Below are 21104 nucleotides of genomic sequence, written 5' to 3' on the forward strand. Positions count from 1 at the left end.
CGGGGATGGATTTTGGAAATTTCTGTATGAACCTCAAGAGGTGTGGTCAAGCAGACTCATCTTTTTTAATGCTTTGGAAACTGACAGCAGGGCCACCATAATGGAGCATTTGGCGACCAATGATGTCTAGGACGATGTGAAATCCTTACTCGTTATCCTCATGAACATTTTGGTCAGATTTACAGCTTAAAATCCGCACTGCAGTTTCAAGGTGAATAAATGATATCATTTCCTGGTCATGAGTTCTAATAGCGCTTTGTGATATGTTGTTTGTGTCTCCAGCCAGAAGTCAAGATGCAATGTCAAGAGGACTTAATGGTATCATTTCCTAGTAATAGCATTCTGTGTCATATTTGAGATAGTTTTAACGTCGGGTTTTATTACCCTACTTTCACAAGGCATTTCCATCAGAAGGTCCTTTAGTATTCCCGTAGGTATGCGGAATTGTATTCTGGATTCCGTGTTATCCTGTCAACCTTACGTGCTTTAAGGCATGCGTTTTAATCCATTGACGTTGATGATTTTTGCTTTCAATGCGTTCGTTTTGAGTCAATCTTACGATTGACTTCTTGCTTTCATACTGATAAAATGTGCATATTTCAGTAGATAAACTCTGACGTTTAGTCGCCAAATTAAACAACGAATAAAGACTTGGGGTCCCTCAACATTAACAACAGGATCATGATTTCCATTTATCGTATTTAGTATGCAATGAAACATTATTTTTTTATGGGTGTAGCTTATCAAAGAGGCTAATTTTGTACATTCATTTATCAACGACTCAAAAGAGTTACTCCTTGTTCGGATTTCATGTAACAATGGGTTGTCTTTGGCTTCATCACCTAGACGACCTAAATCAAATCTCATAAAATTTAAGACATAGGCCTACACATATAGTTTTCATTTTGATGTAAATGGTTTCAGTCATCTTAAAAACCCCGGAATACATTTATCTCTCTGCTTGTTGGAACAGTGGGGGTATAATTATTGTTCACGTTTTATAAAACGCTGTGCAACGTTTGAAGCCGTTATCACTGTATGCATGGGAGTTATAGCGTTGAGCAATATACCCCCCACAACCTGGTTACACCAACTTAGAATGGGTTTTTTTTTCAAACGAACGTTTCAACATTTAATTTATTGACGGTGCACACATGAGACCATATGTTTCTGCTATTTAGCGGCAACAACCAGTTTTGTTTAAAGGGTTATTATGCATTGAATGTTTTTCACATGTAAAATTGGTGTTGTAAAACTCCCTATAGATCAAGTCATCCAATAAGTGGGGAAAAAATTAGGTTAGTTGGTATGGCAGCTCCGAGGTAAAATCATCCGGGTATTTTTACAGCTGTGGAAAGACATTAATATCCTGCACGAGATTGACTTAGGTAAACACACAGGGAGAAAAGAAAAAAAAATCGTATGAGAAAAAAATTCCTCCCGTTAGGATGTCCACGTCTTGCATACGTCTTGTGACCTTTCCCTCGCGCTCATAATGGATATCGCTCGGGACGCTTATCGTTTGGTGGGAGGCCCGTTCGAGTAGATGGTTGACAGCAAAACCTATGGACCGTGCGCCTGCATGCAGATTGTGATGAACGAGAAGGTGACTTAATGAAAGCAGAGCCAGAAGCAACCGACCGCCTGATGACAGTCACCATTGCTGAGAGTTGGCCAACTTCAGAAAAAAACCAAACCAAAAACAAAAAACAAACAAACAAAAAACACGCACCCCTCTCTCTTCCCACACCTCGATCACCCCCTGCCCCCTTAATAAATAATGAAAGACCAAGGAGCCCATTTGTTTCACACCTGGGGTTTTATGTGTATAAATATGTGTATAAATTTCAACTGGTCACTAGTTCGCCAAGCTCTGCTTACACAGTAACTCAACCCAGCCAATTATGGATAGGTAGTGGGGCGTGGATGTTTAATGTTGGTTTATTTAAGCGGTAAAACGAGGGCACAAAACTAAATAGAATTTAACCCCAAATAAAAAAGTGACAGATAACTGCTTACAAAAGAATAAAAGCAAAACAAGATAAACAAACACAAGAAAACACAAACACAAGCAACTTTTCCGAGACGATAGTGTCTATTGTTTGCACTCTGCACGCTTGGCATCCATATCTTCAGCGCCGGACCTTTAATCATCACCCTGCAGCTGTCGATGAAAGGATATTTGAAAAATCCTAAGGATTCATACAATAGTACTGGCTGCAATCTTACCCTGAGAAGTTCCAACCCCCTCAGGCTATTTCAACTTAATATTGGCGATGAATCCGTCTTTTGACTGTGACCTCTTTTTATCGTCTTTCATATTAGTTGCCTGTAGCTTACCTGCATCATACCGGGAAAACAGTTTCTATACATCTTCAAACTTTCTGATCCAACCTCTCCATATAATATATATACACACTATGGCCCGTTTACCGAACATTTCTTTGCGCAATGTGTAGCCGCGAGTTCATTAAGAGGGGTTACTCCATCTCTTTAACAATCATAACCCGGCGGGTCCCAGAGCCAACTGTGTTGGATATGCTGTCGCACCTAGTTATACATGCATGAAACCTGACCTACAAAGAAATACTTCACTGTAAATTGGAATGCGTTTTGGGTGATTATAAAGGTACGTCCATACACCGTTTTAGTGGCATATCATGGAGGTAAGTGTAGAGTGTACGATCATGAAAGTACGAGCACGTCTCTGATTTCACAACGTTGATACCTTATTTGATCCGCGAACAATGTCCGATTCATGTGGGTTCAGCAGGATCTCCGGACAGTTCAACAATATTTAATGATTAAGTAAAGGGTCGGGTTTCAAAGAAAAAAGTATCCCAGCCTGATCCAGTTTGGCCGAGTGTCTAGGTGTGACATCCACAAAGCTTTGGATTTCGTTTTCGTCCCACAGTGTAGGCTGCTCAGTCAAACGGAATTCTTGAAAAAGACCTGGAATAATGCAGAGCCAAGCTGTTATTTTCACGCTTTCAAAACTTTCCTGTCGCAACCATTGTAATCTGCTGGTTTGCTTGAAATGGAAAGGCTTGTCATGCATGCACATCAACGATAACCACAATTAAACTACTACAAAGGACCACTTTAACATAAATTTCCGTATCAGAGAACAAGAAATTCAAATGTAGCCTTATGGCTGCAAATCCAAATTAATTTACATAAACAAATGTACACTAAAATAAATTCAAATCACGTCTTCAAATAAATTTCACTTATCTTCTCGGTACACAGGTCGGTCTAGATATTATGAAGACATACGTGTTCAAGCTTGGCTCTGTAAAGTCATCAGCAATTTTGAAGATGTGGAAAAAAATAATGTTTTTACGCTCAACGAATCCGTTCCAAAAATATTCACAATAGCACACAATAACATGAAGACACAGAAGTTCCGTGTCTTTGAAGGTTCACAACAAGCATACGAACATGGCAGATACAGCCCAATGACATTGTCAAGGACATGTTAGAATTGGATCGAAGTAACCTGCGACAATTGCTCAATGAAGGACAGCGCATTGAAAAGTCAGGCAAGAATTATGCGACGATTTTCCGCTCCTTTGTGAAAAATTGCGCATGGATTTTTCCTTCTATCTATTCATATTTTATTTAAATAGCAAGAAACAAGAATTGTGCTCACAGAGGGACTTGTTTAGATATTGATGACTATCATTGGATTAAATTTGGGGCAAGGGAAACTGCAGTGCCTTTGTTCTGATTCGTATGCCACTGCCCCTCTGAAAGAATGATAATCAAACTGTCGTGTTTTCTTAATGTGCATGGGTATTTCAGTTCGCCTTTACACATTTGCCATACTATATAGGCCTGTGTTTGAATGGTACGAAGCAAGCAATATAATGCAGAAATGTTTTTTGCCATTATTCTTTGAAATACATTTTGCGCCAAGGCAAAGATTAAGGGTTTTTGTATTTTTATGTACGCGCCACTTTTTAGGCTACACATTATTAGTACAGGATAACTATAGTTTTCGATTTGTAGCAACAACAGGAAAACACAGAAACTTTAACACGAGCACAGTGCATGTCGTGAACATACTCTATATTGCTCGGGGAACGAAGGCTGTTATTATGTCGTATACTGGGGGCAAACTGTAGGTCTACGTGTAAGCAAAAGATGTTGCTACTTGTAAGTCTACACGCCTTCTCATCAATGAGTTGTGGCTGTAATCAGGTCACGTAATTGGCAAGACTACCCCGAATGTTCGACACGATCAATTCCCTTCCATGGTTCAAAATTCTCTAAGGATCCCGCAATAACTTTCATGAGCCCGTATCATATTGCCGGATCTCGCCGGGACGGCATTCTGTCGGAGAGTTTTTAATTACATGCTTAATTGGTGCAGAGCGTGATTGGTCTCCCATTGACCTGAAAACGACAACGAAATGGTTAACTGCAAATGCCAAAAATATACAACAGGTACAAAACTAAGGGAGGTAAATATAAATGATCGTCAGGGAGCATCTGAGGTCCCAATCACGTTGTTTCTTGTAATGAGTTCCACATGTTAGACACCAAGAGACCAAAAGAGGAGTGTATCCATTGAATTTCTTCTCAGACTGAAATGACACATTGGAACGTAATGGAAACCGGGTTATATCAAAATAAGATGTACGGTAGAACTTCAGGAGGTTAAGTGTGGGTGGTTAAAAATGTCACGGTCCCAGTACGTACAAGGTGGCCCCAAGGCAGAGTTCGTTCATGTAAGCCTAGGAACAACATACTCAGAAAAGTAGAAATGCCCCGAACGCACGATGCACTGCAAATAGCAAGTCGTAGGGTCAATGTATTCAATCTTACATTGATATTGATGTCGCATAAACAAGCGATGTAATCATGCTTATCAGTCGTCATGGGTTAATCGTGCTATTGGCTCGACTGTAAGTCTGTCCAAAACTTTAACAGTGTCCAAACTGTGGTACAATTTTATCAGGCTACAAGACAAATACAGCTATGACAATAGGATAAAGATATATCTTATACTACAACATTATTTTAATTTTCAAAAGTCCGTGTTTTTGTAACCGTATCGTTCACCAGTGTAGCCTACCCTAGCGGCCGTTAATTCGTACGGCAATATAAATTTCGCGAAATCTTCAGACAGATACGGGCACTAGCATTAGCGATGCACGAAAAAAAAATGAGAGAAGGACGAAAGCGATTGTGTTTCTGGACACGTGTGCGAGTATGTACCAAGCACTAGAGAGCAATAACAACTCTTATATCCAGGCTGGAGCACGCTGAGCAGGTTCTCTGGCGCAGTTTGTCTCTACCCTGCTTGATCTCAGCTTAAAAGGCCCCCTCTCTTAAACCATTTGTATAACCCTTGAAAGCCTTATTAGACTCTGTGGCGGCTGGGATCGTAGTCACCCGATACGCAAGATAGCCAGGGAATCTCTGGAGACGTTTTATAATCTACAGATGCATATAACGAAACATTTATTACCTACTGTCTGAAATTGATATATATAGGAGCACTCTTGATTGGAACGATTTTTCTTCAGACTTAAGGTCTGTTCATAAAATAAGGTAAGAATTTATCATGGCCATGGCTTACAAATTTTCTTCAAAAAGAAATAAATTGCAGAGTTACACGTACAGGTATAATAGAGTTCCTTGCCGAATTTCCCTACTGTTGTTATTATCTTTAAAATCCTTCATTGAATTAGATGAATCAAGGGGGGGGGGGTAAAATCAATTACAAAGGCGGTTGTCCATGAAAACCAAGGTAATTGCACTTTGATTTGTATGAAATTATTTTTCCTTAAAAATGCTTATCACATCCCACTGTAGCCTGAAATTGATTTATTGCTCTCGTGTAAACTGCATTTGTTCCAATACTAAATCTACCTTCCATTTGAAAGAACAGTAATCAATACCATAAGTCGTGGCAATCGTATGAACGAAAATTGTCATTCAATCACTCACAGGTACAAATATTTTCCCCACTGATGCAGATGTGAACACAAACGTAATTTTTTTTTTCAAATTGACAACCTGAAACCAATCGATTAAATGCAAGGTTATTGATATTCAACATAAGGAAGAAAATAACTTTTTATTGATAGGAAATGAGGAAAGGTGGTCTTTCGGGCTGGGCGTTCACTAAAACAAAGAATTTTCCACCTGCACTCCCGTTCACTCGAAGATTTTGATTTATCCCGTCTGTTTAATTGCGTTCTGTTTATATGCATGCGGCCAGTTGTATAATCAAACAAATCGTAAAAAAACCTCCATATTATTTCCCCATTACCATAAGGGGAATTCTCTACTGTTGTCAACCCCACCTATATTCAGCAGTTTTCGCGCTCTGGTTTTGCTGGGGAAATATCGATCACCACCTACTGTGCCGACTCCATAATGGAAGGGCGTGTTGCTCAAGTTGGCGGGAAGCAGTCGATCGACACGCACGCCCTGGTTGCTATAGAGCTTATAACATCCACGGGCTTACCAACTTGCAAAGACCATAATGAAGAGGATAAGTCGTATCACCGATCAATACAAAAGAATTGAAGCGATCCAATGAAGCCAAAAAAAAAAAAGCACAACGAAGCCTACAGCCAAACATGTCGTTACTTTAGGGTGAGCAAGACGACAAGTAATTCGCCAACAACGCGAGGAAGCCCATTTATCAAGTCTTCCGCAAATACATCATGAGGTCGAGTAATCAAGTGCCAACGGAAAGTAGTGGCACTTTGCTTCGGGAAAGTCTAAAAACGCAAACTCGAGCTGTGTAAAAGCGATAGTATACTGAATTGCAAATCATACCGCGGTTAAACAGCTAGTGGTTTATTCAAACCTTGCGGTTATTATCAATGTCAACGTCTGCTGTTCTTGGTTTTTTATCCTCGGCATTGTTTAGTATGTACATGTAAAAGCCCCTTGTTGAACGTCGACAAGAAAGAAAAATTGTGGTAAGTATTTTTCTCTATATGAAAAATTTATTCAGAAAATTGTTTCAGGAGATTTGTCTCGAGGCAATCTGTGTTTTAAAAGGGTTACGGGGATCCTGTGTAAGCCTGGACCAATAACGGGATCTACGGCAAAGAGCGAGTGATGTCGCACAGGGAAATGGATTAAAGCGATGGATAGCTTAATATTGTGACTGTGTATCTTTGCACAGAAACCCTGAGACGGAAACACGGAGGAGTGGTTGATACCATCCAACGGAAGAACTAATCACCAGCTTTTTCGTCTAATTTCCTTGCTAAACCGACCTGCCCTTGCCTGGACATTTCGCTCATTTGTCAGTGCCGAGAAGAGCGGATGTTTATGTTTGGCTTCAACGCAGTTGCCCGCGAATGCTCCTCCGGACAAAATGGAAAATGGACAGTCCAATTAGGAGGCCTGTCACACTACTCTGCTTGCTGTGTTGGCTTAGGGATGATTCATGGTATACCAATTTCTATTTCAAAAAAGGCTGACAGCAAAGCCAACTGATTTCATTCAACTGTTTATTTTCAAGCCAACAGCTTTGCGTCATAGTGTTACCAAATACATCGCCCAAAGGCCGTTTGGTTGCATACTGGCTGGTAAGTCCTGTTTTTAAAAAGCATGTAATTCTTTAATTTAAAAAAAAAACCAAGAGTTCACTTAAGTTGCGTGGAGGTGACCTCGTTTTGAATTACGTTTCCACTATCCTGAAGTATTGCTTACATGACTATAAAACAATTTATACAGCCGAGGTGCATAGTGCGATAGAGGGTGAAGTACTGGGGTGAAATCAACACTTGGCTTGGGGGGAACGTTGACAGGGTTTGTGTGTGATGGAGAAAAATGAAACACAGCGGGGAAAAGGTAGAGGCTGCACGGGCCATTAATGGTGACAGGACGGCGCATTTATCACGCTACCGCAGGGTAATGTGAGTGCGATTTCGTGTTGCCACTACTGTGAATCAAGATCATTAATGTGATGGTCACTCGATGTGTCTCCTTTACTGTCGTAAATCTTCTGCTGTAGTTGACAAGGGCCGGGCTGATCTCCACGCGTTGACCCTACTAGTGGCAGCATTTCTGTATGGAATTCCCTTAAAGGCGGGGCTGTCCTCACCAGCGGCTACGTGACCTGCTTGACAGTCGTTGTAGGAACTTGCCACTTGGGAAACTCTAGGGAGACACGCGAGCTCACACAAACTGAAGCCAATTTACATACTGCCGTATACAGACCCCTTTACCAACTTTTAAATCTGGGATGAAACAGAATGAAAACTTACATTTAAACCAGAACTTGATTAAGTCTGGTCTCTCCCATTCTGTATGAAGACGCTATGGACAGATGCAACTCAGTATTAATGGACAAATAGAGAGCAAGATGCCAAATAAGGCTGCTTTGAGGAGAGCCTTTCAAACAGTGAAATTGGAATTTTTTTTTCTCAATGGGAACTTTCATTTCAACGGGGCATTTCATGTTAACACGACAAATTACACAATTATTATTAGAAATATCCACGATAGCAAGAATATGCTGGCGAAAACGAGAGAAAAAAAAACACCGAAATGTCAAACTGTCCAGTATGGGATTCAACATGAAATAAACTGCCTGTCGTGCGTGGGTCGTAAAGCATTATTTGCCGTTGCTGAACGGAGCCCCCAAACGTATTCACACCCGAACGTGGGATTGGTAACTATCTTACCCTTACGTTTCGTTGCTTTTTGGAGAGAAAAGACACCATCTGTAACTGAAAAATGGCGTTTGTAGCAGTGAATAGATTTAATTTGTTCTCCAGAAATGTCATTTGCATGTACTCTGCACAGCTACTCGAAATGTATCTGAAGGCAGGCAACCAAGACAGCTGAGGAGCTGGCGTGCGTTTCTCTGGTAGAGCGTATGACAGTTAATTTAATGTGACAGACAGTCAGTATCAATATCGTCACTCACAACGACATAAAGTGGGGATCAAGAGGACACTTTTTTGAACTCATAAGCATGTCTGGAAACTCTTGCAAGCAGATGTCGTGAACTTTACTTCATTTTGAGAGGAGTATTCAGGCACTACTGTAGACACACACAGGCCGTCACGGAGTTGCCCAGATACCAAAATGTAGCTGTGCAAAAATCCATCCCACTTTCAACTCGATGCCGCATGCTGCCATTTTTCCCTAATATATCTTGGATTAGCCCAGGTAGAGTTTTTTATGTTCCTCCCCCGTGCTGAAGAAGTGGATGATACCTTCGGCATTGCCAGTGATTTATTAACGAACAGTGATTTCAGCAGGTGACCCAACAGCAAGTTGTTCGTGTTCTGATAAAAGGACAGGAGTATATATCTGCGGTTTATACCTCCTCTCCAGGCTATAAACGAGGAATAAAGTACTGTTCTGTTCCTGGATTTGATCTCTCCCACCGTACTACACACGCTGTCAATAATGAAAAGTCATTACATTGGGCCGACAGCGCATACTGCGAATGTCTTTAATAATTCACCAAGGGCTTGTTTTATGATTGGATTCTAAAAGTAGACATTTCGGAAAGGCTGCATACATGGCAAGGCCCGTCCGTAGCACACACAAGACGGACATTGATGCTTTGAGCTGAGGAGTTTTCATAAAAGAGCCTATAAAAGACCTTAACGTACACAACTGTTTTTTTTTTCAGACTATGTCATACCCAGCGGGGTGGGGTGGGGTGGGATGGGGGTGAGGGGATTAGAGTCTGTCCCAACCAAGATCTCGGCTGTTACATGCCCTGTCTGTTTGAAATGTGATATGCATGCAAAAACTGTCCATTATCAGTGCATCGTTCGAATCAATCAAATACAGCTTTGTGCTCATGGTCATTCTTACTTCACGACGTTAGGTGTACGTTGAACTGTCAATGGGACAGTCAACACTTTGGTTGACCTGCCTCAGATAAGTGGGCATTTTTCCCCAACGGAATGTCAAATTTCCATAAAAGTGTTGTCGTAGGATCGCTCGGCACGATAAATGCATTGTACAATATCGGAGAAATTTGAGGATTTCAACCCAGCTCTTTAGAGCAAGAGGTAGGCCTATTAATACTTTGTGTCAGTCTGTTTTCAGCGAAGGCAACAATCTACATGTAATACATATGATTCCCCGGCAGGCACGCTCATGAAGGTTAATTTGAAAGATAACTGTGAACATCTGCCGGTTAAATCATATTTCCAGAGAAAACTTGTCTGTAAATCGTATTACTTCTCCGTTCTTAACAAATCTATCTGCATTTCAGTTCGCGAAATATTTTTGTTGTCCAAAAACTGGAGATATGTTTTCATCATGCTAATTTGGAAATAAACACTCTTGTTGCATCAGAATAATACGCGTATTGATACGCGTAAACTTTGGAAAGGCGAGATGACGCTTGATTCGATACCGGACTCTCTCACAATTGTCACATTATTTCCCGTCGATATTCATCCTCACGACATCCTCCCCATGATGATTGATTGGATGGCGGCAAAGCAATGCAGACACGTCCAGGCACTTCCAACAGTTAGCGACAGAACAAGTGCAACACAGGAATCTCTTTATTAATGGTCCTTGGCTCAAAACACCGGTAGAAAGCAAGGCATAAAACTCCCGAAGCCGTGGAAGGGGCTGACAAAGTTCAATTCGAAAGGTGACATAAATATCTCTTATTCTTAATAAAAATGTTTCGATCGTTCGCATACATCAAGAGAGCTGTTCATATTTGGGGAAAATGGTTCCATTTTGTGTATACGGTCTTCAGATTACAAAGCAGAACCCCTCACGCGAAGCTCGTGAAAATTCACCACGACAACTGCCAGTTACTGCGGCAGTTGTTTTAGGTCAGTCATACAGAAATCGACGGGAGAGGGACAGCTTTTATCGAATTAATATAAAAGGTCCTGATGTAAGGAATCCGACACCGCAGTGAGATATATTGTAGGCGTCCAATCTGAAAGTTCCGACGGGGTCTACAATCTCGGGGCACTAAGTTTGAAGTGAAACTGACAAATCGACTGAAATTATTGTTACGTAATTCGAAATGAAGAGGGCCCAAGGATGAAAGTAGTCGCCAGTTGCGATCAAGTATGCCGCAGGCCTTCAAATTCCCCACTGATCACTGTAAACCGGCCGGCCACGGGTAGGCAAGAAGGATTGACGACCTGAGTCGCACTGTCGTGGAACGACACCGGATACGCCAGGAAAAACAGCCAGGACAGTGCCACATCGATCTCCAGCCGAGCTTTTTGGAATTGTAGGTAAATCACATTAGGGACCTGCCATAGATGCAATTGTTCTCCGGAAATACGCTATTTATAGCATCAGGGTAAAGAGCCTTGCAGTTTATTTTCCTTTCATAATGAAAAAGAGGGTTCGTAACAAAAAGAAGGTATACCACAAATAGAAAGGAATAAAATGCAGGATGCTGTCTGCCCGTCCCTGCACTTCATTTGTTTATCAGGTGCACGTTGCAAGCTGTGTTTTATTCAATTGAAAAAGTAATTTAGTTTCAACTTAAGTCCCTTAATTGCCGTATCTTGGCAAAGTGATTTCCCAGCAGGGATGCAAAGTTGAACAAAACTAAACTACTTCTAGGGCACAGGAATCTTATATCCAAATCTGGAATACTTCACGCTAAAAGACTCATGAACGTCATAGGTGGAGTAAATTTGGGTGGCAAAATCATTGCAAACAAGACAACGAATGTGGGAATATTAATTTTCTTCTTCATTTTGCAATTTCATCCCAATATCCAACCATGACTTTTCGTCTTGATTCCAATCGTGGCACGTGCTTGTGGCATCCATATCAAGCTAATAATTCTTTATTAATTTACGTGGGCGACAACAAAATGAGCGAATAAGTGAATAAACAGTGGGAAATCAACAACTTGCTTAAAAAAGTAAGATCTTCACAATCAAAACAGCCACAAAATACCATACAATGCAAAGACGTTGGCAGTATTCTTCTACCTCCGCAGTATGTCGAGATTACAAAAGTAATCTTAAAATTTCAATTAAAACTTGTCTACCCATCTTAATGATAGGGACAATGCTTTCCTAGGGGAAATGCACGGTTGCCGTGGTAACCATCGACGTCTTCCAATTATGTGGTGGCATTAAACCAAAACGCGCCTCATTGCTGATGGGATTAATCCGATCGTGGACTTCAAACGTGACCCATTAATCACTAAATATGTACAAACAAAAAGAGTCACATCCACCGTATTACACTTCTTCCGTATCTCCAAATCCGTTCAGCCTTTTGAGACCTCTAACAATATCCTCAAAACAAAATTGGGTGAACTCATAAAATTGACACAAATATTTTTCGACTTTGAAACATTGTTTTGATCTAGTTTAGCTTTAAATCAAATTCCATATGACTGAAAAATCATGCGTTCCGTCATGGTTGTTCATTAAGACCAGAGGTGGGAACTTGTCTTTCTACTCGAAAATGAGGGGTGTGTGAAAGAACCAATATTTAAGAAAGGGTAACACAACCTTTCTTTCGGGGTGAGGATTCCTTCACGAAAGAAACAAATTTGACTTGTTTTTTGAAAAAAAATCGTTCCCCCTAAACAAGCCCCGGTCACAAGTGATTACGGCTGCATGCACGGATCGACAGCGGCTTCCTAAATTCGTTGATTACTATGCATGGGAATAGAAAATGGTTAATGACACAGGCCAGCCTTGAAGATGCTGTTTCCGCCTCAGAAAAGGGCAAATTACTGTCTTATGAAAACAAACACAGTGAAGTGCGCTTGTAAGGATAATTGGGTGGAAACCCTGATTTCCTGGGAAAAAATGCTGTAGAACAACACCTGAGACCATTGTTTAACAATCAGTCAAACAACAATATTCATTTTCTCTAGGGAATGTACGGTGACGTTTGTTGTAATTTGACATTTATTACGGTATCTTCCCCAACGCAGATACAAATTGTTGGCTCCTGACACAAAGTATGTAGCTGTAGTAAATACAAATTGAAACAGTCCTGAAAAATGCCAACATAATAACATGTTAAATGTTTAATTTCATTAAAAGGATCATGGTAGCAATTAGTCAGGGGCGTAAATCCAGGGGATGTGGTATAAATTTCCCCACCTTTATAAGTGGGGCTTTGGCTCTTGAATTATTTGCCGACTTTTTTTATAGTGAAAACATAAGGAGGATTTTTAGGAGTCTTTTGGACTTCCCAACGACTAAAATGCATTTAGTAGCATCCTGTTTTGATGTAACGTTCAAAGGTTTATTATACATGTGGCATGGCAATTTTTTGTATAATACGTCATCTTCCCATCAATCATGGTACAGTTTGACGCACCGCAATCTGGAATGTCGGATGGTTTGTCTTCTCCTAAGCTACTTGCTTGTTTTGGGTACTACAAAGCAAACTGTGCTCAAAATCTGTATCAGTTCGAATCTTTGGGATCGAGGTAGGTGAGAGTAGGATTTCATTAGTGCTCAAACTTTGTGAAATGGTTAATACTGAGGCTATTTTTATTCACACTGAGATGAACAATTTTGCCATGAACAAAATCACGAAATTTTGCTCTGATTGAAATGGATTCAACTTTTGCAAATTTGCAGCGCAAACATTAACCCTTAATCTAACGTCACAAAGTCGCGTTTGTGTTCGTTTTCGCGTGAAGTATGAGCCGGCCTTAAAAACTCCAGAACAAAAATTGTGAAATATGGAAACAAATTGTCTGACACACGAAGAGCAAGTTGCTGTGGATATCCTTAGGTGCGAGTGATGTTAAACTGTCTGATTCGGCTTATCACTTTGGACGTCTTCTTGTGAATTTGACAATGCTTTTTTTTAAAGGAGTGTTTATATACTCACTGCCTGTGTATAGCTGGCCGCGCGGCACAAAAATTCGCCCAGCTTCCATGTGTTTGTCACGTAGACAACGGCAGTCGGGATAACACAAATGACCAGTATGGCGATGTCGGTCAGCGCCAGGCTGGCAACAAAACTGTTGGTGACAGTTCTCATGTCGCGGTGGCCTAAGATGATGAAGAGGACTAGGGAGTTGCCGGTTATCCCAACCGCAGCGATCAACACCATGATGATGGGGAGTATCACCCTTTGAGCCCCTTGCTGTGGCTCCTCACAGTACGTGCAGTTCAGAACTTCCAATTCCGCCATCATTTGCCAATTACTTACACTGTCGTCGAGCCAGCGTTGTACAATGTAGGCTAAAGCAATTACTATTGTAGTCGAGCTTACAAGATGGAGAGACTGACAGAAAAGAAGAAAGATTAACAGTTTTATGAAGGTTTTCCGACGTGCTAGAAGCTTTGGCGATAGGACTCGCCCAAACTACGTGCAGTTGCGCTGCCTGTCGTGGGCAGAGACTATCTACGCGGACTGAGCGTGCGACAACCAACACGTGCTCTTTTGTATATCCCCCATGTAGTGCTTTTTTTTTCTGTCAGAGTCCTTGGTCGCCTGAAGCGAAGCACAGAACGTGCAGGCAAGAGGTGCAGGCCAGCAGTACGCTTGCGCATTACCAACCCGGCTATTCAGCCGGGAGCTGTCACGTGATTCACCATCTCAAACACTGGCCAGGAAGATGTAAGAGCACTGGCGAGATAAACGGGTGGGTATTAAATGCTGGTTTGGTTATCATTACTTGTAATTAAAGTCTGTAGCTGTCACTTTGTGCTCCAAATAAAGTTGGCTCATCAAATTACACGAATCTAAAAAATGAAGCTAATTAGAGTATATTTATACCTAATTTAAGAGCTGTAAGTAAGCAGCTAAATTAAACATATTTTCAGTGGTGTGGGCTAGAAAATTAGTACACAACAGTTGAAAAGTATGAATAGATCTAAGTCGTCAAAAGTGGATGAAAATTAATTTGCAATTTGATCGTTCTTTGTTCTATGCTTTGGATTTGTTATTCCTAAGTATAGTGCAAGAGTTTGAACTCTGGTTTGACATTCAAGCGTATTCCATGCAGTGATTTATAAACACGTTTTCTTCATATCTTGACCCACAATAAATGAACACAATTCCAATGTAACTAGAATATGTAATCGTAAGAGTACACGCTTTGCAAAGTCGAATCAGACACGAAAATCAAAAAGTCCCCGCGACACTCCGAGCAAATAAACCCTTCTTGCCATCGAAAGAAATGCAGTGCAAACAAGTGCCGTACGACGTGGTAACGTGACACAAGAAATGTCGCTCTTCAAAATCCCCTGACACTGTTGGTGAAAAGGGAAGAGCTGCGTTATCGATCCGCACGATCGTAATCCGGCACGGTAATCCAAGCCCACGAAAATTAATTTCAGGGCGAAAATTCATGCTGCGCTTCGTATCGCGAGAAATTCGGCCTAGCAACCGATGCCTCATAATTGCATTAGGCAGAGGACGGTGGTCGTTCCTGCTGACGCTGAAAATTGTATTACTGGGACTTGTTGAAACTAGGCTGTGGTTGAGGACATGTAATACATATGGATGGTTCCAGAGTGCGGCAGTCAAAAACGAGGCAGCAGGTTGAGTGGTCCTCTAGATGAATGAAGCGCCAATTGGACCAGTATTAAGTCACTAACTGATCAAACACAAAGTGACTGCATGTCGTATGACCTAAGCCCAAGAAAAACCTGCTATGGCTGGGAGCAACGTTAAACGCTAGAGAAGTTGGAACTACTGTGGGGTCCAGGGTGGATTGTTCAACAATTTTGATATTGGAGGCCCTATGGGGTAGGAATCAGCCGTCACCTGACATATTCTTAAATATCGCGGCAATCCATATTTGCCTTTTGGATATTTTTCTTTCCTCCTTTCTTTAGTAGAGCTCTGCAATCACATCACTTTTGTGAAAATCGAACTCCGTTTTCATGTTTCTCCCGTTTTTCCAAGACAAGCCAGCCAATAAATCTTTCCATTGACAGGTGTTACCTTCCAATGACTTGAAAATAGAAGAAACTTTACATTACGTGCTCAAATGAATGTGTTTAAATGGAATCAAACATTTTTACAAATCGAGTATGGGACAGCTGAGTTCTTATGATATCATAGTCTGTCCCTGCATTTTGAGACAATTTGAAAAAGCCCTTTTCTTTTAGGGCTAATAGGCTATGGTACAACAACAAAGTGGCCTGCTTTATAACCATAGACGATTTGCGTGTATTCGCATGTACAAGCAAATTTATAAACTCTTGGAATCGTAAGGTCTCCAGCTGGGTGTACCTCTTTTTGTTTTTTCCCCCAAACTAATTCCCTAATACATGTACATGACTTCTCAATTGTGGATTCATCTGTCCGTGCAGTAGCAGTTGTATTGCTCGGTTCAACGTTTATAATTAAGCCTTCCACAGACAGTAAATGACAAATTATTTCAATTTTACGCAGCAGAAGCGTGGGCCTCGCATCGGGTTCTTAATTCAGATAAAAATAGCTGTAAAACAGTGATGAATACACTTCCAGAATGTGGAAAAAATAAAGATCGTATTATCAGACTCATCAATAAGGCTGTTTGTTACCCTAATTACTTGAAGTGAGAAACAAATCAAGACACGTTATAACGGTGTGCTCTTTGCACTGTGGTAACACGCAAGAGCTTCACTTAACATACAGCTGCAATGAAACCTCTTTTTGTTTTTGCTTACACCTCAAACAGATGTATGCAGCGCCATTTAATGGCTTTCTCTTAGTCTATTAGTCAAGTATTCACGACAAAGGCAAATTATTTTGAATATTATGGCAACCATAAAACCTTTTACATTGCGGTAAAATATTAAGCCAAGGGACTCGTGCAGCAATATCCTCTTCCGCTTATTCCTCATATTAATTTAATAGTAAATGGATTTTTAGTTAATACGCTCAAAGCCTAATGATAATGGTACGAATCTTTTGTAAAGTGCCCAGTCGGGTACGATCAAACTCAATCTGTCGAGGTGCCTAATCCACTTATGCCATTTGAACGGAATCACATAGTGCACTTACTGTGTTAAAAAGTCTTTCCATGCATTTTTGGCCAGCCAAATTTGTAGTTCTTTCATAAACGAAACTAATTCGATACAAAATAACTCAAAAGATTAAAGGAACGACGGGGACTGCTTTCAAGAAAAGTGCTTCCTTGACTCCCTTTCTAGCATGCCGAACACTACCCAAATAGGGAGGATTGGGGCTTTGTTTCTTGGAAAGAAATCGAATTTTGCAGGCCCATGTTACTTTAAGCCTATTTAAGATAGCAAAGTTTGAATAATTGGGCTCTCTCGTGAAATTTGGAGGATAACTGTCATATAATCAAAGCTACCTTTTTCAAAAATGGACTTCGTCAATTTGGCCATTTTTTCAAATGTTGTATTAAGGCTCAATATGGCAAATATATGTTGGCAACATGCGACCATACTGGTGCTGTGCTCGAGATGTGTTTACATAGGGAATACGTTTGTTGGACGTAACCATTTGTTGGCCCTAAGCAAAACTCTTATTAGACCTATCCGGGACTCTTATTAGTTGCTGGTTTATATTCAACTAACTAAGCAAATAAATGGAATTCATTAATACCTCAGAAAGTCTCCCTATTCAACAACGTGCAACTTGACTTATACCCGCTGAGAAGTGATAATGCCTGCTGCGAAAATTATTCGCGGCTGGATATCATACAGTTTAATCGATTCTGATTGGTCAAAAGTTTGCGTGCACGCGCCTCGCCAAGCGCACGCCAAGTCCATTTAAGACTGGCCAAGCACCATATTTATTCCCTTATTATTTCACCACTTTCTTTATAAAATATCTGATAATATTACAAATACTCATTCTAAGTTGTGGTATGATTTATTTGATGATGTCCCCCTAGTTCAATAAAGTAACTGTAATATGGTTTGAGATGAATTGGTTATTGGTCAAACACTGTAAAATAATACAGGCATTTCTAGTTTCTATTTTGCCCATTTCCGTGTTATTTATTTCTGTTTTTGCATTCGTATGATGAATGAAATAATATCAAATTGCCCTTGCCGAATCAAACGGGAGCATCTCTGAACCAACTCGGAAGCCACGAAGAGGGAGTCGCGTTGTGGGGGGGGGACTAATTCATGTCTGGCTGGCCATTCCCAAATGCTCAGGCACAGGTCTCACAGATACTTAATCCTGAAGATTAATAACAAAAAATCAACCATATAGTTTAACCTTTAATCAACCGAGATAAGACAGCAGAGAATGCCCGGCAACCCGCCCACCAGACCAATATCCATTAAAGGCTATAAGACAGACGAACCTTGTACCTTGCCATTAAAATTCTGAGGATGCGAAGCTTTTCAATAGAAAACCTTTGGCAACGACTATTCCGTTTGAATGTCGCGAGGACAAAGGTAGTTGGCTTCCGACGACAAAGGGACGCCGCGCGTTGGAATCGGTAATTACAGATGTTTTCTAGCATTGTCAGTGAAGCCTGTTGCATCATTTATTAGTCTGGTAAAAGGCAGTTGTACTGCTCGTTTTCACAATTCATCTCAGGAATTTCCCGAAGGTATGACTGCAAAATTCCAATGAAGCAGAAGTCCAATCAGCATGACAACTGCACTATCAGAGACAGCTGTACCATTGACTGACCATTCATCAATTGACTATGTTAAAGTGTATGTACATTTGGGAACCGAAGATCTAACCACTAATCAGTGGTTAGATCTTCGGTTCCCAAATGTACAATAATTGGGGGGGGGGTTTCTGGCCATGACAAATACAATATAGAACGAAGTGAGCCGATTTAAATTTAGCACCACTTTATGGAATTATTTTGTGTAGTCACTGTAACCTGGTCAATGTTTTCGAAATTGAACCCTGAACAGGAAATGAAATCAGACAACATGGGGCATATGTATGATGATCGCGTGGTATTTAGTTTTAGTACAGTAATAGCTGTCGTTATGAAGCCAAACTTGTTTAACTCTTGTATCAGTAGAATTTATAATTATACCTCACGCGAAGTCATAGATAAGACTGTTTGGGGAGAAATTCGATATTCCCCTTTTCAAACTGGCCAGATATGTATTTCATTAGTAAAGTAAATGTTCTGCATGAGGCATGTCGGTAAGTTGAGTAGATAAAAAAGCAACTTGCCTCGATGTGACTGGTAGTATATGAACAAAAAATCTCTTATATGCAAACACTGAGTTACTAACTGTCCAAGGGGACTTGTAATCCGATGCCTTAATGATTCAAAGGGATTTATTATGCGCTGGAAATGTACTACAATAGTTAGAACATTACAAGGGACGTTTGAAATAAAATTTGAACTAAATTAATAACATCTTTCAGGATGTTCTTTTATTTAAGTATACAGCAACTAAATTAAGCGTTACATTTTTTCATGCTCCTCCAAAGACGACCTAAATAGTTGCAAAGTGAATAAAATGAATGGAATTAATACACCTACTTATAATATCACATTTGAAGTTTGTAGTAATACAGCATGTGGTTTGTTAGAAATGACTTACACCGCACACTAGGGGAAAGTTTAGTGATGTGTGTTCAAGGCTTAAATGCATATACTCGTCAAAAAAAAATTAAAAAATAAAAAATTCGTCTAAAATTCAAATTTTGCTACAAAGAAAAACCAACACTTAATGCTGTTCCTGTCCTAAATGTAAATTAAAAACTAAATAAATACCTCCTTTAAGTACGTTTTTTCAACAATGAAGCTGATTTCTCTGTGTTCGCTGAGTGGTTTGCTATAATACTATCGATACCGATTTTTTTGATCGTGGAGATCTGTCTTTTTTTGTCATCTTACCAACCACTGACTGAGATGCATATTCTATTTCCGAAGCAGCAACTACGATTGGTCAGGCGATTTCCTGGCCTGTAATCAATCTTACCACGAGCGGAATTGTTTTCAATTTTCCGTTCTTCCGACAAATTTGTAAAATGCATTTTTTTTTCAGAAAAGGAATTATTGGTAGGTACTATGTATCCCCATGCAATGAGATTAATTAAGAGTAAAGAGTGGAGATGGAGATTTATTACTAGATTTAAAATCATTGAATGTGAATCTGTCGATTGTCCAACCAATTTCCGTCGCATCGAGCTACCGTCCAAACCAACCTGAAAACACATAGGTCTGGCTAAGTAGACCACAGGCATTGTGGGTGAAATAAATGGAGATCATTGTTCAGGCATATATGATAATGTAATGTTTACACACAAGAGTTCTTGTCTGCGGTGTTTACAGAAAAAAATCAAGTTCATTTATCTGTCTGCCTCAAATAGTTGCAAATATAATTGTCATATTACAGCTAAATCTCCCTCAAGAGAATATCCGAGAAAAATGTTACACTGCCAGAGTTGCCTCAGTTACCTTTAAGCCGTGCCAGTCTCCACGTGAGTACAGAATGAGTACAGAGCAGACGCATCCAGAGACTATTCGAGCGTGCGAACATTGCGCGTTCCGCTTGGTTGAGTCGTCGATGATCATGATGATGGAGTAGGCATACGTGTTCTCACGGCATCACGAGAGCCAAATGTGCCTTTGTGACCGTTGCTATTGGAAGCAGAATCGATTTTCCGTGGCAACATGGTTACAGCAAAGTGGTAGTCAAGACTGCTCTGCCCTGGGTAAAATTTCGGTATATTGCAGTTTTTGCAGTATCAGACAGCCGGTAATGAATTTTTGTACATGTAAGGGTAAACGTTGGATTTGTTCCCACAGACTACAGCCTAGATCTGAGGAATACATAGTTGTTGCAAGCCTTTTTATCCTTTTTAATGATAAAAAGGTTCATTTATAATTGAAAACACATCAGGTAGAAAAGTGCTTATTTCTCTTTTTCATTTACTCCTGGATTTTGAGTGGAAATGTTGTGTTATCTTTTGAGCCTTAGTTTCAAAGGCACAAAATAGCGACAAAAACATGCATGACTCTGTTGGTTCGGCTGTGAGTGAATTGGGCTAAATTTCAACATGGGGGTTGTTATTTATTGACAGAAAGTGGTTGACTCTGAATGCAAAGTCACAAATTTGTAACTACGTAATTCAAATAATAAATAGACTGCCATCGGGTTGATGAGTTGTAGCCATGCACCCGCCTTCAGTATTCCATCGTAACCATCGTGAGCATTTCAGTACTCGTTGCGGCAAAGCTAACCTTCCTTTCCTTTACAGATCAGACTGTGCAGATTGTGAAT

The 21104-nt window shown here is 40.3% G+C and overlaps 1 protein-coding gene across 2 annotated transcripts in view; it reads right to left on the reverse strand.

The window, feature by feature from the left end:
• LOC110981802 (G protein-coupled receptor 54-like) overlaps window positions 1-14389 on the reverse strand; it is a 41693-nt gene extending 27304 nt beyond the window's left edge. The window contains exon 1 of one of the 2 annotated variants that reach the window (XM_022239734.2): window positions 13807-14374. In XM_022239734.2, the coding sequence (XP_022095426.1) occupies window positions 13807-14115 (309 nt within the window). In that variant the 5' untranslated portion in view covers window positions 14116-14374. Of the gene's footprint in view, window positions 1-13806 lie in introns of both variants that reach the window. The other variant, XM_087136641.1, reaches the window with a different exon arrangement.
• Window positions 14390-21104: the final 6715 nt, after the last annotated feature.

Source organism: Acanthaster planci, linkage group LG05, assembly GCF_054643075.1.
Source record: "Acanthaster planci isolate LZ-2023a linkage group LG05, COTS_SCS, whole genome shotgun sequence".
In the NCBI taxonomy this organism is placed as follows: domain Eukaryota; kingdom Metazoa; phylum Echinodermata; class Asteroidea; order Valvatida; family Acanthasteridae; genus Acanthaster; species Acanthaster planci.